At 46.4% G+C, this 22432-nt stretch overlaps 2 protein-coding genes across 3 annotated transcripts; both read right to left on the reverse strand.

The window, feature by feature from the left end:
* Nucleotides 1-198: 198 nt before the first annotated feature.
* On the reverse strand, nt 199-4432 carry LOC109732937 (wall-associated receptor kinase 3). The gene is made up of 4 exons (XM_020292144.4): nt 4147-4432; nt 2238-3149; nt 1942-2112; nt 199-1541 (listed from the first exon to the last, which is right to left on the reverse strand). Exons 2-4 carry the CDS (start codon nt 3058-3060, stop codon nt 358-360), a joined length of 2178 nt encoding a protein of 725 aa, XP_020147733.1. The 5' UTR covers nt 3061-3149; nt 4147-4432; the 3' UTR covers nt 199-357.
* A 13830-nt stretch (nt 4433-18262) lies between these two features.
* LOC109732928 (protein FAR1-RELATED SEQUENCE 5) lies at nt 18263-21579 on the reverse strand. Of its 2 annotated transcripts, XM_073503133.1 has the most exons (5): nt 21191-21579; nt 20401-21092; nt 19837-20294; nt 19470-19747; nt 18263-19378 (listed from the first exon to the last, which is right to left on the reverse strand). In XM_073503133.1, the coding sequence occupies exons 3-4, from the start codon at nt 20278-20280 to the stop codon at nt 19472-19474; spliced, it is 720 nt and encodes a 239-aa protein (XP_073359234.1). In that variant the 5' UTR covers nt 20281-20294; nt 20401-21092; nt 21191-21579; the 3' UTR covers nt 18263-19378; nt 19470-19471. The 2 variants fall into 2 exon arrangements, with proteins under 2 accessions (XP_073359234.1, XP_040251522.2); XM_040395588.3 differs by lacking the exons at nt 18263-19378; nt 19470-19747 and having other exon boundaries at nt 20012-20294.
* Between the last annotated feature and the right edge of the window lie 853 nt (nt 21580-22432).

Here is a 22432-nt window from a genome sequence, read left to right on the forward strand (position 1 = left end):
AGCTGGCCTGCGGGGCATCTGGTTTGGGGCTACGCGTTGGCCTTGCCCTTATAAACCCGGTTGGAGGGAGTATGAATGAAATATTTCGCTACTATCCTACTACTCCGATTGTTTGCTTGAAAACATATCAACTACTTGTGCTTGTTGATCGCCCTGAAAATGTTTTTTTTTTGTGTGTGTGCGTGTGTTTCTTCACACTGAAACTGAAAGTTCAGATATCGAATAGCCTGTCATGGCAAGACTCCACAACGAAACAGAAAAAACATACAAATCCCATGAGAACATTTACTTAGATACTTGGTACCTCTAGTAGGATAAATTAGTTTGTCATTTTGGTAGAAGGCTCGAATGCAACTGTCATCTGGGTGTCTCTATGCCTATTCCAGACATGTACAGCTCCCCCGAGGAGGACCTCGAGGACGGGGGATACCACGGCGCCAGAGCCGCAGGCGACGAGCACACAACCAGGCACTCTGTTTTGGCATGCCCCGGCGCCAGTTTCTCCCTCCAGGCGCTTCGCATAGCCTTCAGCTTGTCGGCCACCTCGGTCATGGAAGGCCTGTCCTCGCCCCTGGGGCCCAAGCAAGTCCGCCCGAGCTCGGCGACTTCTCGCAGCAGCGCCTCCATCCCCGCACGCGCGATGCTCGGGTCCAGGATGCCCTCGAGGTTCTCATTCTTCATCGCGAGCAGGAAGGATGACACGAGGCTCTTACCTTCCTTGAGGCCGTCGCGGTAGATCGCCGTCTTCCCTGTGATCAGCTCCAGCAGCACGACCCCAAAGCTGTAGACGTCGCTCTTCTCTGTGAGCTGCCGCTCCTGCAGGTACTCGGGGTCTAGATATCCCAGGGTTCCCTTCACCAGCGTCATGAACTGGGACTCGTCCTTGGGGAGCATCCTCGATGCCCCAAAGTCGGTCACTTTCGCCATGTAGTTGTCGTCCAAGAGAATGTTCATGGACTTGACATCTCCGTGGACTATATGGTGGTTAGTGGACAGATGCAGATAGGCCAGTGCTTCGGCTGATTCTTGAGCGACCCTGAGACGGCTGTCCAGCGAAGGAGGTGGACTTCCATGGTTACGATGAATAAACTCAAAGAGAGTGCCGTTCGAGATGAACTCGTAGACCAGTATGGGGACCTCCACCTCTAAGCAGCACCCTAGAAGCCTGACCACGTTCCGGTGGTTGGTCTGTGAAAGTATAATTATCTCCTGCACGAATTCGTCGGTCTGCTCCACGTTCATGATCTTCGAGCGTTTCACAGCCACTACCCTGTTATCCTTGAGAATGCCCTTGTAGACAGTGCCATGACCACCCTTGCCCAGTTCTCTGCTCTCGTCAAAATCGTTCGTGGCCTTCTTCAGATCTTCTTGCGTGAATATCCTCAAAGTATCGACTTGTTTTGACATAATTTGCTGATATAATATCTGACCACCATTCTGATCAAAGAATCTTTCCTTCTCTTTTGCCAGCTTCCTTTTCTGATACTCAGCCCATAGAGCGAAGAAACAAACCATGAGGAAGACAGCACTGACGGATAAGCCTGAAAATGGAGGCTAAATACCATCAGTTCAACCGGTAGACATTGACCACATTTGGCTAAAACACAATGCAACATGTTGTGCTATACACACCCTCTAGTTTTCTGTATGATATGAATGCAAACTCTTCATGGACTTACATAACTAGCATAAAAAGTGCAAAAGAGATTTCAAATTTACTATATTAAGCAGTGTGATGCACAACAGGTGTGCAAAATATTTCAATCATTAACTTCCCCATTACCTATGAGGCTATGACCAACTTCTGAGCTCTGTACAAACTGTACTCTGTTTGTATATGACTTGCATAAAAAAGTACAAAAAAGCTTTCTGTTAATGGTAAAGCAGTGTGTGAACAATTGGGGTGCAAAAATATATTTTGATTTCTTATAACACCATTACCTAAGACCACCTTCAGTGCTTTGTTTGGGTCAGCTCGAACACAGGGTATGCTCTTTGGATCATCGCTCCTGAATCCTGATGGGCATGAACAGGTGTAGCTCCCCTCAGTGTTTCTGCAATTACCTTTGCAAGGATACAAGGACTGGTTTGGAGGTTCACACTCATTGATGTCTGTCAATCATATTCGAGGGCGTGAGGGGAATTTCAACATGAATCAACAGAAATCGCATTCCATGAACAATAATAGCTGACAGAAAGAAGAGCATAGGTGGACGTTTGGCGATGCATATGCATACCTTGGCACCCTCCTTGTAGATAGGGATTGCCCTCATAACCTTGAGAGCAGTTGCAGCGGTAACCGGGGCCATTGGACACATCAATGCACTCGCTGTTCATGGCTTGGCAGGCATACTGTGATCCCATCTTGCTGGTTTCAGAACAACTTCCATTACCGGCAATCCAATCGAGTACCAAAGGAACTCCATCTGCATATTTAGTAGCGAAATCGGTAGAGCTGGCATATGAAGGATCGAACTTGAACCACTCCTCCTCAACAACGAAAGAGTAGCTGCACGGGCTGAAAGACTGGATGGTTGAGTCGTATATATCTGGTACTGGTTCAGATGTGGTGTTAACGGAACTGACATTTCCTGGGAAGGAGGACTGACAGCAACCCATTCCAGCACATCCAGAGCTATTATCCACATTACTTGCGTCAGTACAGTATGAAAAGCATGAGTTGACAGTGGGGTATTCAAGCTGGTTCTTGCCCTTGGTGCCTCCTACGACAATTGCAAGTGTAGCACAACCGAGTGATGTCAACTTGTTCTTGGTGTAGGAAAGCTTATGAAAAGGATCAAGACGTAGGCCTTCCAAATCACCACTAGTACTATTGGTTCCATTGGTATGGTTGCATTGCCATGCTATGTATGGGTTCTGAACGCGAATCTCACCTAGAGTAAGATTGATGTCCAGTATCCTTACTTTGGTGGAGGCCAGATATGCCCCGCTCACATTGCACGTGACATTAAAGGGTTCCTGGAAGCATCCATTTCCGGTGCCGAACGGGTACGGGATGCTGACGTTACCGCACTTGTCTGGGCAGCCGGGCCGTGCCATGCTGATGTTCCCAAAGTACCCAGCCCCATAAGCGGTAGCACTATATTGCAGGGTCAGCGTGGCAGCGACAAGTAGTAAGAGCTTCAGACCTGTAGGCAAGGGCCAAGAGATGTATCATGTACATATTTATCTATCTACTCTGGATGCATGTTTATACTGTCGCTATGGGACATTTGGCCCCACAAATACAAAAAAAAATCCTAATACGGCGAGTGAGTAGATAACAAATATTTGCTTTCTTGCAGAGTATGCCAAAGCCCCTCCAATCCAAGCACCATTTAAGGAAAATGTCATAGAAGTCCATTCATAAGGAATACATCAGTAGTTAGTTAAGAGTTTGATCCCACTAGTACAAACGTTTTGACCCAATAATATCTGAATCAGATGAAGAAAATAAAGTTAATGCTCGTCTTATATAACAAAGCATCAACTCTGTATGTCTCTCTTAGCTATTATTATCTGATTTCAAGTTTTCTTTCACCATACAAGAGTTTAAGTTCGCATCTTCATTACGCGTCTATGCTGGGGAGCAGACCAAAAAGGAGAAGTCTACAGTCCAGACTCTAGACTCCATGTTTCTTTCTATCTCATTCTAGAAACTGTAGGAAAAATATTACCTCTAATCCAAAAAAAAAAAATTGTAGAAATAATCTTCTACGCAACAACTAGCACTCTAATCCCCCATTCGCCACAGGAAAACAGCCTATTTCTTCCATCCCACCATCAAGTGCATAAAAAATCGTTTTGCTACTGATTCCACATGTACGTAGTTAACTAAAATTCACAATAAACTGTAAAATGGTTTTCTCCAGCAATATAAAATGTATGCACTGTCTATTTTTGTGCTGGCCATGCGCGCACTGGGAAAACTATTATGCAATTTCGAACTGGATAAGCTCCTAATTTCCCCAAATGCTCGGAGCTTGCAGAGTTGCAGTGCACTATGACAAGGACACACAAGATAAAATTCACCAGCAAAAAGTAAATAAAATCGCGTCCCAGGCATGGTCGATGCGTCGTACTCGAATCACAAGCGCCAGCTCCGATAAGCAGGTAACTGCATCGTGCGGCTAGGGTTTCCCGTACCTCACAGGGCCTGGTAGCCCGGCGCCTTGGCACGACGGCGAGGGCGGCGCCGCCGGGAACTCGGATTCCGCGTGTCGGCGCCGGCTGGAGGAACCATGGCTGTAGGCGGAGGAGGACCCGGAGGTGCCGCACTGGTGGTGGCGGCGCGGGCCTTTGCATCGCCGTCAGGCATCTCGCCGGCCTGGCGTGCTGGGTGGGGGAATTGGGGTTCGTTTTTTTTTTAGTGATTCCATTTTGTATTTTGATTCACTCTAGCGCACAGAGAGCATCCCCAACTGGGCCAGCCCATTTGCGGAGCCTGTGCGGGGCGGAGAGTCTTTGTAGCGATACGAGGCACTGTAGCTTGCCTAAAAAAACGAGGTACTGTAGCGAATTATAAAAAAACAAGGTACTGACTATAAAAAAAAACAAGGTACTGTAGTGGTTAGAAAAAAGTTTTCTCGTTTGAAAAAAGTTCATGCATTTTGCAAATTATTCATGAGTTGAGAAAAAGTTCATGAATTTGATGAAAGTTCATGTATTTCAAAAACTCATGAATTTGAGAAAAATATCATGAACTTTCAAAATGTTCACGGATTTGAAATGTGTTCATGAATTTTTAAAAAGTACAAGGATTTGAAAATAGTTCATGAAAACTGAAAATTCTAAAATTTTAAAAATGTTCATAATTTTGAAAAAAGCCTGCAGTTTTTTCAGAATGGAAATCTAAAATTAAAATAAGAAAAAAATTAAAGATAAATAAAAAAGAAAAAGAAAAAGAAACAACAGAAGAAACCCAGCCCAAAAACTGGAGCGAACGGTTCACAAAACCGATGGGAGGAATAACGGGTTGGCAGCCCATTTCTGTCCTAGCGAACCATGTGTGTGCGCCTTCTACCTATAGCGCTATAAGTAGTGCTTAAGGCGCTAATATGATCTGACGGGAATTTGGACACATGAGGAAGAATTATTATTTTTGCGATGGCTAGATTGACCCAGAACTGGGCATATGGGCCGGCATGGCACGGACCCGTCAATAAAAGGGCCGTGCCGGCCCGAAGGCCTGAGCTGGAGAACCAGCGTGGCACGTGACTTAAAAGGTCCGACCTAGGACTTCTTGACTGTGGGCCAACCAGCGTTAAAAGGGTCAAGATAACCTAAAAGGACCGAAATAGCCTAAATCACCCCTAAAAAGGCGCCCAAATTTGTAAAAAAGAGTCAAAACAGTCCATAAAAGGCCAAGGCATCACTATCCTAAAAAGACGAAACAATCCTAAAAAGGCCGCGCAATTTAAAGGGGTCATTTCGTGCCCGACCTTAAGGCCTGGCTTCAGGGATCGACTTTGATCTGTGGCGGGCTGAAGGCCTGTCCGGCCCTTTAATTCACGCGTCGTGCCGGGCCAAAAATCCGTGCCCACGGGTTGGCCTCACAAGTACGGCCCATATGACGAAGTTTGATTGCCCCGTAGCCCTATGTCTTCTTCCGGATGCAGGTTTATATCAAGATTACGAATGGATGCTGCAACCAACAAGTTGCTCTTCCAATCCCATAGGGACGCGGCTCCCCTGAGGTGCCGTTCACCGACTGACATGTGGACCCGGGCACACATGTCAGTGGGCCAACGACAGTGTGCAATATGTCAGAGGATCCGGCCCCATCCCATAGATGTTCCAATCTATGAAGAAACTATTATATTTAAAAGACGGAAGATCAATTCAGGCCCTGCCCGCGGTTCTCTACTACAATAGTACCATTTTAGAGATCTTTCAAAAAAAGAATACATTTTACGGTGTATGGAACTACAGTATTACTTGCCAAGACATTCATGTTGCTAGTACTGTTTCACACAGGGGTGAAATTAAGGACGAAGTCGAACGGCAGAAGATTCTTACCGGTAGCCGCAGGCAGTGACCAAGCCATGGGCTTCAGCCTTGAGCAGCTCAGAGTCTTGGGAGTGAAATGCAGTCGTCTCGTTCGTCCACCTGAAATTGATTAGGATAGGATGATCCTGGAGAACAAGCAACACCGGGCGAGCATATATATGCATTGCATGCACAGGCCAAGCGCTGTTGAGCTGCCGGCGATCGATGGCTCGTTGGAACGAGCCAGACAAATTCACACGGCGGCATTGTACACGGCGGCCTTCGTTCTCTCCGTCCAAACAATGGACACATGTGGCGACATCAAGCCTTTGTAAAATCGTAATAATATAGTAGAAACACACATATATGTACATGTATGCCGTCATGACGCGCACTTATGTGCGTCCGACCACCATCTACCGAGCTTTTAAGATTGGGCAGAGTCGTCAATCACAGGCGCGCCCCTCGCTATCGGCAGAAACGTCGCCTCAGGCTGTAAGGATATGAGTTGTCGAATATGCGGTTTGATCCCTCATTGGGACGGAGGTCCAACCTGTTAGAATATTGGGCCCATTTATGGGGCAGCCCAATAGGCAATTTCTGAAATCTCAAATGCCCATGTGTGTGAGCAAGTGGTGGGAGTGGGAAGTTTAGTCCCATTTCAGAAGTTGAAGGAGTTGCACACCACTTTATAAGGTGGAGTGTTGTAGCACTTGTAAGTAAGTGAGAATAAGAGAGTCTCTCGCGCACTCCTCCGCCGCTCGCTCGTCTCGTCTCGACACGACACGACATGACACGCGATCGCGTTTCGTGAATCGAGCCTCGAGCCGAGACAAATTATGTCTTTATTTTTGCTGCTTAAGAAAACTGAGTCTGGAGTCGTTCCAAACCTCTATAGTCCTTGCGCCGCCACCGTAGAGGGCGAATAAGGTTTTTGGGAAGCTCCACGCGCGCGACTGCTCGATGTCTTCATCACGGCTCGCCTACCGTCCAGGTCGGGCGATCTTGCTCGTCGTCTTCTGCGACTGGTCGTCGCCAACATCATCGTCAACAACATCGCTGCTCCAACGGCTACCTCGTCTGCAAACGATCGGTATAACTGCAGTGTCACATCTCGTTGGTTAAACATGTTTATCAATGTCATGTTTTGCAATGTTGTGCTGCTGCTGTTCATGTTGCTTAGTGCTTCTAGTATGCTTGAGATTCACATGTTAGTAGCAGTTTTCGTCATGCTTAATATTCTGGAATTAATCATGGAAATTATGCTAATTGTTTAACAATCCAAAAACCTTATTTTAGGCAATTTCCTGAACTTACTATGGCTTGCCGATGCTATGAGGCCGGAAAGTTTTAAGGGTACCAACTTTAAGAGATGGCAAGTGAGATGCCAACTTTGGCTCCAGTCCATGAAAGTTTGGGACCTGATCAGTAATGGTCTTCCTGAAGGTGCATCTGATGAAGATCAGAATAAGCACAAGGAAGCCAATACTAATTTCAGAGGCTGTGTTCTGAGTGTCCTTGATGGGCGTATGTGCGATGTGTATATGCACATCGAAGATGCTAAGGAGCTCTGGGATGCACTGAATACTAAGTTCGGTTCAACCGATGCAGGCAGTGAGCTGTATGTCATGGAGAGCTTTCACGACTACAAGATGGTGAATAATCGTTCTGTAGTTGAACAGGCTCATGAAATACAGTGCATTGCAAAAGAGCTCAAATTCCTCAAGGTTGCGTTGCCTGACAGATTTGTGGCTGGGTGCATGTAACGCCCACGATGCGGCTATATCTCTCACGTGTCGAGGCACGACTTAGAGGCATAACCGCATTGTGGTTTTGTCGCAAGAAGGTCATCTTCACACAATCCCATGTAATGAACAAAAATGGGATAAACAGTTGGCTTACAATCGCCATTTCACACAATACATAAATATAATTCATACATCATCCAAAATACACACATAGACCGACTACGGTCAAGATCCAAATGAAAATAAGATAACCCTAAATGCTAGATCCCCGATCGTCCCAACTGGGCTCCACTACTGATCATCAGGAAAAGGCACATAGTAACGACCACGTTCCTCGTCGAACTCCCACTTGAGGTCGATCCCATCATCTGCACTGGCATCGTCGGCACCTGCAACTGTTTTGGTAGAATCTGTGAGTCACGAGGACTCAGCAATCTCACACCCGCGAGATCAAGACTATTTAAGCTTATAGGATAGGATGGTGTAATGAGGTGAAACTGCAGCAGGCACTAAGCAGATATGGTGGCTAACATACGCAAATGAGAGCGAGAAGAGAAGCAACGGAACGGTCGTCATCTAGCAATGACCAAGAAGTGATCCTGAACTCCTACTTACGTCATGCATAACTCAAACCGTGTTCATTTCCCGGACTCCACCGAGAAGAGACCATCACGGCTACACACACGGTTGATATATTTTAACTGGGTCAAGTGACAAGTTCTCTACAACCGGACATTAACAAATTCCCATCTGCCTCATAACTGCGGGCACGGCGTTCGAAAGATAATACCCTGCAGGGGTGTCCCAACTTAGCCCATCATAAACTCTCACGGTCAACGAAGGATAAACCTTCTCCCGGAAAAACCCGATCAGTCTCGGAATCCCGGTTTACAAGACATTTCGACAATGGTAAAACAAGACCAGCAAAGCCACCCGAATGTGCCGACAAATCCCGATAGGAGCTGCACATATCTCGTTCTCAGGGCACACCGGATGAGCGAAGCGTACAGGTACCAACATAACCCAAGTTGCCAAGAGACGGTCCCGCATGGTGTTCTAGTTTGGACCAGCACTCAGAGGAACACTGGCCCGGGGTTTAAAATAAGATGACCCTCGGGCTCGCGAAAACCCGCGGGAAAAGGCTTAGGTGGCAAATGGTAAAACCAAAGTTGGGCCTTGCTGGAGGAGTTTTATTCAAGGCGAACTGTCAAGGGGGTCCCATAAATCACCCAACCGCGTAAGGAACGCAAACTCAAGGAACATAATACCGGTATGACAGAAGCTAGGGCGGCAAGAGTGGAACAAAACACCAGGCATAAGGCCGAGCCTTCCACCCTTTACCAAATATATAGATGCATTAATAAAATAAAAGATATTGTGATATCCCAACATATCCATGTTCCAACATGGAACAAACTTCAACTTCACCTGCAACTAGCAACGCTATAAGAAGGGCTGAGCAAAAGCGGTAACTTAGCCAAACAACGGTTTGCTAGGAAAGGATGGTTAGAGGCTGTCATGGCAATATGGGAGGCATGATATAGCAAGTGGTAGGTAGCGCAGCAAGGCAATAGAACGAACAACTAGCAAAGCAAAGATAGAAGTGATTTCGAGGGGTGGTCATCTTGCCTGCAAGGTTCTCAGAGTTGTCGAAAGCTTGATCCTCGTAAGCGTACTCAACAGGTTCCTCGTGCATGAACTCGTATCCCGGCTCTACCCAAGACAAGAACACAAGCAACGGACCCAGAATCAACCACGAGAAATGCACAAGCAACATGAAGCAAAACATGTATGATATGCAAGATATGATATGCGATGCATATGCGTGCTCCGGAAGGAAAAATGATGAACAAGGCAGTAACTTGGCAAACCAAGCATTCCACTGGAAAGATGGGATGATTTCGGTCGAAATCGATATAAAGATCACCGGAAACGGACGCACGGTTTGCAAATGGCAAGCAAAACAAGAATGACACGAATCTACGATTGACAGCATGAATGCAACAAGTAACAATGCTACAACACTCCAACATAGCAACAAGGCATATGGCAGTAATCTAAAGGAGATGCTTGACAAAAGATGAGCACTGAGATACGGCTAGTTCACAACATAACAAGCTCAAACAAGCATGGCAAAAGTGCAAAAGATAACAGGTTCACAGACTGTGAAATTACTGGACATGGCAGAAAACAGTATCAGGTAGCAATGTTCAGAGCACGAAATCAGCATGCTACAGGAACTTAATATGGCAAAACAAGGCATGAAAGTGTTCTACTAAATGCACATGACAAAATTCCCTTACTGACCATAAGCCAAAAAGGAACAGAAGATATGATGGCAACCATGTAAACATAGCAAGTTTCGTTAACAGGTTCCAGACTTAGCAGAAAACAGAGCATGGCAGAAACAATAATATGGGGGCACCTTGGTGAGCTTGATGCACTCACCACAAAGCAATGCATAACAAAACAATCATACCTACAGAAAGATGGCATGTTTATGAAGCTAACCATGGCAAGAGTAAGTACATAGCATGAACGGATCAACTACAACAAGCTTGGCAAAATTGAATAACACGTAAACAATCTGTCAAAAATATTTTATAGCAAAAGTAGAGCAAGATTGAGTCATGCTATGGCACTCCATAATTGCAAACAAGTGCAGGAATGGATCAATTACAACAATATCTACAAAACATCCTTACTGAACATCTCCAAAATATGCATGGATCTCTCTGTAGAATCAAGTTTACATGGCAACAAAATAACAGCAGACAAAGACTTAGAGAAAACACCAAGTCCCTGAAATCAGAAACATTACGGGGCCTAGTTTGCATGCTTGTGCTAGTCACCATAGAGATCATAAAAATACATGGCATACACCACTGGAAAGATGGCATGACATACAACAAAACACATGTAGAGCTCATGCTCATAAGATGCACAGATTAAATGATACAAAAATAACAAATCTCCAAGTTCTGCTACGAACCAGCAGATAACAGCAACTAGCACTCTTGCACCAGAGATTTGGGCATCAATATGGCCTCTACTGAACATGGTGCAATTGAACAAAATGAAGAGCATCACGAGACGAACAATTCGATATATTACACGCGCGAAACGGAGCTATATGCAGAGTGTTACGATGCTATGAACAAGGGCACATGCTGTAAAAATAAATGACAGGATATTTCGGGATCTCGGGAAAGTCAACCTTCGGTGCTTCCTCGATCGGATCTGGCCGGGGCGCGAGCTCGAGCTCGCCGGCGGACGATGCCGACGGCCGAAGGAGAGAAGCTCGGCGGGGAGGCGGCGACGACCGGAGGAGAGGAGGAGGCGGCAGCGCGGGTAGAAGACGGCGGCGGGGCACGGCGAGGCGACGGGACGGCCGGCGGAGCTCGGGCTCCCGGTGGACGGCGGCGGCGGCGGCGGCGTGCGGGCGACGAGCGGGCGGCGGCGCGGGAGGAACGGGCCCGGAGGGCGGCGTACGGGCCCGGCGGGCCGCGGGCGCGGGCGGTGGCCGGGGACCACGTGGCGGCGGCGGCTTTTCGTCCGGCCGGACCGGACGTGTCCGGCGGCGGAGAGGGAGCGGGGCTAGGGTTGGACTGCGAACGTAAATCGGGAGGGATGCAAATATATAGGTAGAGGGAGCTAGGAGAGTCCAAATGAGGTGCAGTTTTCGCCCACACGATCGTGATCGAACGACCTAGAGCATGGAAGAGAGTTTGGTGGGTTTTGGGCTGTACAGAGAGGGGGTTTTGCTGCAACACTCAAAAGGACTTTGCGGTTACCCGGTTAACCGTTGGAGTACCAAACGACCTCCAAATGGAACGAAACTTAACCGGTGGTCTACCGGTGGTATACCAAGGCCACTTGACAAGCCTCGGTCCATTCCGAGAACGTTTGACACCCGCTCACGAAAAGAAAACAAGAGGGGTGCGCCGGAGGAGGTAGGAGCGCCGGATTGCAAAACGGACAACGGGGAAAATGCTCGAATGCAAGAGACAAACACGTATGCAAATGCAATGCACATGATGACATGATATGAAATGCATGACATGAACAAAATGCAAAACGAAAGACAAAACCCGACCACGGAGGGAATATCATAGCACATAGCCGAAAATGGCAAGAGTTGGAGTTACAAATATGGAAAGTTACATCCGGGGTGTTACAGTGCATTATTGCAAACTTGCCTTCTTCATGGAGGAACTTCGCCACATCTCTCAAACACAAGAGACAGGAGATATCGGTTGAAAATCTGATAGCGTCTCTTGATGTTGAGGAGAAAGCTAGGGCAAAGGACACGAGTGACAAAGGTGGCGAGATTCAGGCTAGCGCCAACATGGTGCAGAAGAATCACCATGTCAAGAACAATAGCAAGAACAAAGGGAACTACAAGCCCCAGTTCAATGGTCCTATCAATACTACTACCTTCAAGAATAAGAAGAAGAATAAGGTGCTGAACAAAGCTGGGCTCGAGTGCTATGCCTGTGGAGCGCTCGGCCACTTTTCCAAGGAGTGTCCTGATCGTGCAGACAAGATAGGGAAAAACGGCACAAAGAATGTCAATGTCGTGACCACTAGCAACACTGATGGGTACGGTAATTTTCCGATGATACTTTCAGTCTTTCAGTCTCCATGTTGGTAGATTGATACGGGTGCTACTGTTCATGTGTGTACTGACATCTCTATGTTCACTTCTTATCAGGTCGCTCGGGATTCTTCCGTCCTAATGGCGAATGGATCACATGCTACTGTTCGTGGTGTTGGCACGGTAGATCTGAAGTTTACTTCGGGGAAGATCGTGCAACTGAGGAACGTGCAACATGTCCCTACTATGAACAAGAACCTTGTTAGCGGCTCCCTTCTTTGCAGAGATGGGTTTCAAGTAGTGTTTGAGTCCAATAAAGTAGTTATGTCAAGATTTGGACAATTTATTGGTAAAGGCTATGAGTGCGGAGGCATGTTCCGCTTTTCACTTTCTGAATTTTGCAATAAGTCAGTAAACCATATTTATGGCAATGTTGATTTAGAGGCTGATGTTTGGCACTCTCGTTTATGTCATGTTAATTTTGGTCTACTGTCTCGGCTATCCAGTTTGAGCTTAATTCCGAATTTCACCATTGCCAAAGGTTCTAAGTGCCCTAGTTGCGTGCAATCTAAGCAACCTCGGAAGCCTCACAAGGCAGCCGAGGAGAAACTTGGCACCTCTAGAACTCATACATTCTGATCTATGCGAGATGAATGGTGTGTTGACAAAAGGTGGAAAAAGGTATTTCATGACGTTGATTGATGATGCTACTAGGTTCTGCTATGTTTATTTGTTGCAAACTAAAGATGAAGCTTTAGACTACTTCAAAATCTATAAGGCTGAAGTTGAAAATCAATTAGAGAGAAAGATCAAACGTCTTAGGTCGGATCATGGTGGGGAGTATTTTCCCAAAATATTTGATGAATTCTGTGAGGAACATGGTATTATTGACGAAAGGGCGCCTCCTTACTCGCCCCAATAAAATGGGGTTGCTGAGAGGAAAAACCGCACGCTGACCGATTTGGTGAATGCCATGTTGGACACTGCTGGTTTATCTAAGGCATGGTGGGGGGAGGCTTTGTTGACTTCGTGTCATGTCCTGAATAGAATTCCAAACAAGAATAAAGAAAAAAAAACAGCTTATGAGGAGTGGGTTGGGAGAAAACCATCACTTTCGTATTTGCGCACTTGGGGATGTTTGGCTAAGGTCAATGTTCCAATTCCGAAGAAACGCAAACTGGGACCAAAGACAATAGATTGTATCTTTCTAGGCTATGCTCAGTGTAGCGTTGGTTATAGATTTTTAGTGGTTAAATCCGAGGTACCTGATATGCATGTTGATACTATTATGGAGTCTCGTGATGCAACATTTTTTGAGAATATGTTTCCTATGAAAGATATGCATATCACTGCTAGAATATCTTCTGAGATAATTTCTGAACCTAGTACATCAAGTGATTATTCTGAAGAACCACATGAACAACCACATGGCATAGTCCTTGAGAAGGATGACAATGAAGCTCCTAAACGGAGTAAGAGACGGAGGATTGAAAAATCTTTTGGTGGTGATTTCATTGTATACCTTGTGGACTACTCCTACGACCATTGCAGATGCATTTGCATCTCCTGATGCAGATGATTGGAAAGAAGCTGTCCAAAATGAGATGGGCTCGATTCTTTCAAATGGAACGTGCGAATTATCTGAGAGACCATATGGTTGAAAGCTAGTTGGCTGTAAGTGGGTATTTAAGAAGAAACTAAGGCCTGATGGTATTATTGAGAAGTACAAGGCACGGCTTGTAGCCAAGGGCTACACCCAGCGAGAAGGTGAAGATTACTTTGACACCTATTCACCTGTTGCTAAAATGACCACCATTCATGTACTACTTTCCCTGGCTGCCTTCTATGGTCTTATCGTTCATCAAATGGACGTGAAGACAGATTTCCTTAATGGAGAGTTGGAAGAGGAAATTTATATGGATCAGCCTGATGGTTTCGTGGTAAAAGGTGAAGAGACAAAGGTGTGCAAATTGTTAAAATCTTTGTATGGGCTGAAAGAGGCACCTAAGCAATGGCATGAGAAGTTCGACAGAACTCTGACCTCTGCAGGCTTTGTCATAAATGAAGCTGATAGGTGTGTGTACTATCGCCATGGTGGGGGCAATAGTGTTATTTTGTGCTTGTATGTTGACGACATACTAATTTTCGTTACAAACATGATTGTGATAAGTGAGGTCAAGTCTTTTCTATCGAAATGTTTCGATATGAAAGATCTGGGAGAAGCTGATGTGATTCTGAACATTAAGCTTATTAAGGATGAGAGTGGGATTACGCTAACGCAATCACACTATGTTGAGAAGGTCTTGAGCCGTTTCGGCTTTAATGATAGCAAGACTTCTCCAACACCTTATGATCCCAGTGTGACTCTACGAAAGAACAAGAAAACAACGAGAGATCAATTGAGATACTTTCAAATTGTTGTTCGCTCATGTATCTTGTGAGTGCAACGAGGCCTGATATCTCTTTTGCTATGAGCAAGTTGAGTAGGTTCAAGTCAAACCCCGGTAATGATCATTGGCATGCACTTGAAAGGGTCATGCACTATCTGAACGGTACGGCGAGCTATGGGATTCACTATTCAGGGCACCCTGCTGTGCTTGAAGGATATAGTGACTCGAACTGGATATCGGATGTTGATGAACTCTACGCCACAAGTGGATATGCATTTCTTCTTGGAGGTGGCGCAGTGTCATGGAGGTCTTGTAAATAGACCATATTGACGAGGTCAACCATGGAAGCAGAACTTACTGCTTTAGATACAACCACTGTTGAAGTAGAATGGCTGCGTGAGCTCCTGATGGACTTGCCAGTGGTTGAGAAACCTGTACCGGCCATTCTCATGAACTGTGACAATCAAACAGTGATTGCCAAAGTGAACAGTTCTAAGTATAATGCGAAGTCATCTAGACACGTTAAAAGACGACTGAAGTCTGTTAGGAAATTGAGAAACTCCGGAGTAATTACTGTTACATATATTCAAACAGACAAAACCTGGCAGATCCTTTCATGAAGGGACTATCACGTAATGTGATAGAAAATGCATCGAGGGAGATGGGTATGAGACCCGTGAGTGTCACACCATAGTGATAACCCAACCTATGTGATCGGAGATCCCGTGAATTAGGACCTGGGAAGAACAAGCTAGTGGTTTGACTGAGGAGAGTATCTAGTAAGCCCTCTCTATGTGGAGATGCATAACTCTCAAAGAGCTGTAAGGTAGGTTGGCAACATGCCTTAATGTGTTCATGACGGCTATTGATAGCAAAGATGCTGTCCTACAGAGCATTCTTGAAAGAACACACCTATATGAGTCCGACTGTAAACGTCGCAGTCTATGAGATTTGGATGATCTCTAGTAAACTCGTGAAGAGACCAGGGAGTACGACGTATATGCTCCACCCGCCCAGCCAGGTACTGGTTATGACTTTGAGTGAAGTCTGTTGGCACAAAACTTGCAATTCAAGGCATAGTCCATTGTTCAAGTTGCTAATAGATGTAGCTTAAGGCTCTAGGCGGAAGTTCAACTTAACAGTCTCTGCTGAAACACTGGTATATAAACAAGTAGCGAGGATTGCCTAATCTTCAAATGGGATTTGAGATCTGGTGGGGGATTGTTAGAATATTGGGCCATTTATGGGGCAGCCTAATAGGCAATTTCTGAAATCTCAAAGGTCCATGTGTGTGAGCAAGTGGTGGGAGTGGGAAGTTTAGTCCCATCCCGGAAGTTGAAGGAGTTGCACACCACCTTATAAGGTGGAGTGTTGTAGCACTTGTAAGTGAGTGAGAATAAGAGAGTCTCTCACGCACTCCTTCTCCTCCTCCTCCGCTCGTCTCGACTCGACTCGACTCGGCACGTCGCGATCGCGTTTCGTGAATCGAGCCTCGACAAATTCTGTCTTTATTTTTGCTACTTAGGAAAACTGAGTCTGGAGTCGTGACGGACGCGTCACAGCCTAGTCGATTCGGGTCGCTCCCGCAATCGACTCGGACGTGCGACGTGGGCCTCCCACGTTGCACCCGTTAGGGTTTTCCAAACCGCTATATAAAGACACGATGCGGGCGCCACAACACACAGAAAACCAATCTAGGTTTCGCCTCGTTCCTTGCGCCGCCACCGTAGTCCACCCCATCCCGAGCGCCGGCGTGCACCGGCGAACGGAGAGCAGGTCTCCGGAACCACTCGCCTTTGTGATCTTGTACGGGAGAGGGCGAATAAGGTTTTTGGAAAGCGCCACGCGCGCGACTGCTCGCTGTCTTCATCACGGCTCGCCTACCGTCCAGGTCGGGCGATCTTGCTCGTCGTTGTCTGCAACGTCGTCTTCTGCGACCGGGCGTCACCAACGTCGTCATCAACAACATCGCTGCTCCAACGGCTACCTCATTTGCAAACGATTGGTATAACTGCAGTATCCCATCTCGTTGGTTAAACATGTTTATCAGTGTCATGTTTTGCGATGTTGTGCTGTTCATGTTGCTTAGTGCTTCTAGTATGCTTGAGATTCACATGTTAGTAGCAGTTTTCGTCATGCTTAATATTCTGGAATTAATCATGGAAATTGTGCCTAATTGTTTAACACAACCATCCCACTAGACACCAAACCGATGGTTGGTTCTCGTGGTTTAATCCTCTTCCCCGCATAAAACAACTCAAGGAGTAGTCACCATATCCCGAACGATTTCATGGTAATTTAACCGTCTGAAATAAAGGCACACGTTGAGCCTCTCGGAGGGTAAGCACTTATGTTTTTTGTGGTGCTCTCGGAAGGGTTTTTTCTAGCTTAATTTGGAGCTGGTTATCTGACGTGGCGGGGCTAGTGGTGGACAAGGCCTCCGATGACACTTTAAAAAGTTATAGTAAAGAACTGTGAAAAAATAGACACAACATAAATCTGTAATAATGCTATAGAAACTCAAGTCAAAATTTGAAATACTACTCAATTTTTTTTGACAAATTCGTTCTCAGTAGTGATGAATGGCCAAATTAATCCAAGGCCCAACTTCCATTAGATTATATTCAATGTCGGAGTTGTCTATTTTCTTCTCGATGTGCGTTGCAGGTTAGATGTAAGTTATGTCCTTGTCCTAGTTTGTTTTTGACAAAAGAATATTCAATATGTTCAAAGTTGTCAATCGTGTCGGCTGCAACTTCTTCACTTTAGAGCAAGCCATAGGAGATGCTACCCAAACCCTCTAAAAAGAGCACATTCACATCTTAGCATCTCACCTATCTGTTTCTGATATCATCCAATGGCCTCACGACGAGCCTTAACAACTTTGTAGGAAACATCCCTAAGAGTTCCAAAAATATGTGCAGGTCCAGGAGATCTAAGGCCGCGTTCGCCTCCTCTCCGCTCCCTCCACTCCGCTCCGGAGCGGACCAGGCTCTAGCTCATTTTCACGGAGCGACTAAAAGTGAGCTCCACAACTCCGCGGAGTCAGAGCGGAGAGGAGGGATTCCGAACAAGGCCTAACAGTCATCTATGGACTGCAGATCTGACGGCCCCGATGCTCATTCCAATGCCCTTTCCATTCCCGCCCAGCTCATTCGAATTTCGAAATTGCAAAACCAAGTTGCAGGTGTAACAAAAGGGCATGCCATGTGTCCATTCCCACCTACAAATGCACTCTCCACATGGAATTTAAACTTATGAACCACTTGTGCAGATAGTTCTGCATGGAGCCTGCCTACGTTTACAACACTGAATCCCTTCGGCCGTATTTCCCGCATGTCCAAATTAAATTGAGTTGAGCCACACCGCACGCCTGATAACCAGCACAAACCCATCCCTACCTCGTCAGACAAACCCAGACAGATATAAACTAGGCTTATGTACGCAGAGGGCGAACCTAAAAACTTTTTTGAGCGGGGGCAAAATACTTGAGTGCGGGACATATTTTGGCACATTTTGTATAAATTTAGAGAGTTTTAGTATGTATTTCTAAAAATACAACCAAATCCTACAGGATTTTCAAACCTTGGAGTGGGGGCCATGGCCCCCCACTCACATCAACGTGGGTCCACCCCTTTATGTACGTACCAATTCACAATGCCACAGGAAATGCATAAACCTCACACTGCTTAAATAGTTGTGAACAATATCATATTTTCAGTCAAAACTTGCACTCGGTCTGGCCAGGAAACAAATCCCGGGAACAGCCATCAACTGCCAACTCATCATACCAGGAAATCTGAAGGTCTGGCATCCTCATATCTAGGGGCTTTGTGCAGTTGTTTCTGCGATGACCTTCGACGCTACAATTTTTGCACCTTCCAGGCCTTCTAGGTTGCTTTGGAGCGTCGCCCCTTTCAGGGCACGTCGTTCGCTTGTGACCTTGCTTCCGGTAGATAGTGCATAATCTTGGCTGCTTGCTCAAACCATCATATGGTGCTTTCTCCCTCCCGGTCGTTAGACGACCAACTTTGTTTCTTTTAGCCGGATCAGACAACCCCGCTAGTGTATTAATCGATCCTGAAGCAGAGATATTGTGACAATCCCTAAATTCTGCCTGCTGTGCCTGTATTAAACCTTGCTCGATGCCCTCACCGATTTCCAGCTGATCTACGACAATTCCATTATCTGGTACTCGACCTTCCAAACCTAGCCCATCGTGAACTTCGGCGAATGGCTTCATCTCCTGCATATTCGCCTTGAACAGAGACATGAGTTTGTTGTACGCATCCACACTCGCGTCTCCAAGACGCACCAACTCCATTGCATTCATATACATGTTGAAATGCCTGTATGTAAATGGCCGTTTGTACATCTGGTCCTTCGAGGACGGGGCGTCGACCCGTTGGCTGGGTAGCTGAGGTTGCTGCCAGCCCACCTGAGTTCGAGTCTTGGCTCGGACGCGTGGTGCTCGCGGAGTTTCTCCTATAAAAAAATGCCAACGAGGGTTATCCCTTGGGTTGGTCTCATTGTTTTTACATCTGGTCCTTCTGGTATTGGGCCAAGTGAGATGGCAGCACGTCACGGGCATCCCTCGTTCATATCTTCATAATGTGCTTAGGCGGTATTTGCTTCATACGTGTAAAATCAAGAACCTGCGACACAAGCGTTAGAACTTAGAACCAGTCATGCATTCAACGACACAGCACGAAGAGATGACAAACAATCCAGCAGCTGCTTCCTAACCTTCAGAACAGCAGACCCATGTGAGAGAAGTGGCCACATTCACAAACAAATTTTACTCCTTGTCGGATCACCGACACATTGTATGACACCTTGCGCCATTTCTCCCTGCGTTCCGGCTTGGTGTGTGTCGCAACATACAATTTGTTCTTCTCCACTTCTTCAACTTGGTATGCGCCGGACTCGTATAGTATATGTCCAAATTGCTCGAACATAGCTTGTGTGTAGATCTCTGCAGCATGCCGCTCGATAGCCAAGTTGGCACTCATCAGCGGCCTCCCCTGCATGAAAAAAATTGTGTATGATTGCCGCGACACCTTAAGAAATTCTGGGATAGAACAAAACAATTATTTTAAGTCAAGGACGTTACAATTCTGGTTCTCTTATCCTCGTAATTCTCTTCTGATTCACGGTCGAACTGAAGTCTCATGTATTTATTCACGAATAAATGCATTGGGCACCCAGGTGGTACATAGTTTTTCAGCATGTGGTTCGCGCTCTCACTCCTCTGCGTGCTCGTCATCTTTACACAGAAAACACTTTTGAAATAAGGCTTCGCCCACTTGTGCCTTATCTTGTATATCTTGGTCATGTATGGATGTGTCCTAAGGTTGTACTTCTCAATGAGAAAGCGCCACGCCTCCTCAAACTCTTCAATTGTTATCATGTCATTGACCACTTTGTGGAACTCTGCACGGAACACATTATTTTTCGTGTATAGTGCTTCGAGCGACTCTTTAGCCTTCATTAGAACATGCCACTTGCACCATCGGTGCGCGGTGTCCAGCATGGTATTCTTTACAGGAACCTCCATAGCTCTAATTTGGTCTGCAGTTGCATAAAGAATACAAAATCAGTTGGGCATGTGCTCTTCCATAAATAAGTTCGATATCAGTTACACAACCATCACATACGTGCTCCATATATTTTTTACCTGTTAGTATCGTTTTCGGAGCAGCCCCCACCCATCATATGTAAGAACTCTGAAAAAACCCACTCCATGCTTTCGACAGTCTCATCTCTGATCAGCACCCCGGCCAGGAGCACACTCTGGAAATGGTTGTTTAAGCCCACAAACAAACCGAACATCATATCGTACAGACTGGTCCTGTAGGTCGTATCGAACATAACCGCATCCCCGAAAAAACTGTACTGCAACCGGTTGCTGCCATTGGTCCACATCAGGCCCTTTATCCGCCCTTCCCCGTCTGCCTGCACTCGGTACGTGAAGTGTGGATTGTTTGCACCCAACTCCTTGAAGACTTCCATTGTCTTCCTCACATCACCATCTGCCTGTTCAGGTCCTAACTTCCCGCATAATGTCTTCAATGATCGCTTCGTGAAGGGGACCTCCTCCATCGTACCAAAAAAACTACCAATTATGCTGTAAATCTTGCTTAGGTTAAAAATGTTATGCTTCAACTGCTTTACCAAATCCTTGCTGTAAGCATCTATGCGCTTGTGCGAAGGCCAGTGTATGGTCTCCCCACAGTTTGGAGATAGCGAATGGTTGTGCTTCTCTCTGTGCTCCGCTATGTACCATCTGTTGTCTTCCAATCTCAGCAATCTGATCAGCGCTGGACAGTTGCATCGGCATGATTGTGTATTCTCTAAAACAGGCTTCCCCTGCATGTAAAAAAGAGCAGAGATAAACACACATTTCATTCGTCAGTATAGCCCCCACATCGATCTTCCAGGAAATACTGCCAGACATTAGCACTTACCGCGTAACCACAAACAATTTCTTGCATGCACTTTGTCCTCCGGATATTTAACCGGCTCTTTCCGTATCTTATACCAAATCCCTTCTCCCACGAGTAGAGATTGTAAAAGTCATAGGCCTCTTCCAGAGAATCAAAGGTAGTGCCAAGTTTAGGTACTGTCACCTCATCTCCTGGATTATCGGCGGAACTCCTGATTGCATTCTCCAATGTGGACGCCTGCGTCGGACATGGAGTCCGCCCCGGAGCCGCTGATCCAACCCGGACCCTGAAGAAATTATAATGTCAAATGCTACAATCAGGAGTTTCAAAACTATGCACGATGATCGCAGCACCATGACAGTTCGCAACGAACGCACCCATGATTACCGACTACAGAGCGAACGCGCCCATCATTACCGAATACACAGGGAACTGAAATACACACGCCCAACTGAACGACAATGACCTGAACACAAGTAAACTAGAAAGCCCGCGGCATTGTCCAACGCATCGACTTCCGCCAACTACTAACCATTACAAACTTATAAAACTTGATCAAATATGCTTACTAATCTACTGTTCGTTCCGGGTTCAGACTTCAGACTGATACTAGCTCACACCAAAAACAGATGGAAGGAAATCCCATATCTATCATGCATTTCAATGCCTTCCTGAAATGCGGCACGGCCAATTTTATGCCAATGACCGAACGGCGCTCCATGTAACCATAAATTTCTAGAGCCCACCGAACAAAAAATCTTCAGCAAGTAGAGATAAGATAACAGCCTCCTAAACCAGCTTAGTGATTACAACCAAGAATTTGTTCCCTACTAACCTCTTCTTCCACCCCGGGGCCTCTGGATTCACCTTCCCCTTGGCCGGGGGGGGGGGCATCCGCGACGACGAGCTGCGCCTGTGCATCCCCACTCACCGCCTCAACCTCCATCATGGCAGGGGCGTCAGATTCAATCGCCGGCACGACGTACTCCCCTGGCTCCGGCGGCCGATCCGCGTCGTCCATCCTCTCAAGGATTGGGAACCTGTGAAGCTTTGGGGGGAGAATCCGTCAGTGCACATCACTCTCCTGCTCCAGATCCATTGCCAGAGGAGATGAAGGATTCGACGACATCACCTGCTAATCGGCTGCATCAGAAACTCCATGCCTCCGGTGGCGTCGCGCTCCTCCCGGACGACGCTGTCGCCAGCCGCTTCTCCTCTCCGCCGGCGAAGAAGAAGTATCTAGGACCTGCTGCTGGTTCGAAG

This window comes from Aegilops tauschii, chromosome 7 (genome assembly GCF_002575655.3).
Source record: "Aegilops tauschii subsp. strangulata cultivar AL8/78 chromosome 7, Aet v6.0, whole genome shotgun sequence".
NCBI classification, from domain to species: domain Eukaryota; kingdom Viridiplantae; phylum Streptophyta; class Magnoliopsida; order Poales; family Poaceae; genus Aegilops; species Aegilops tauschii.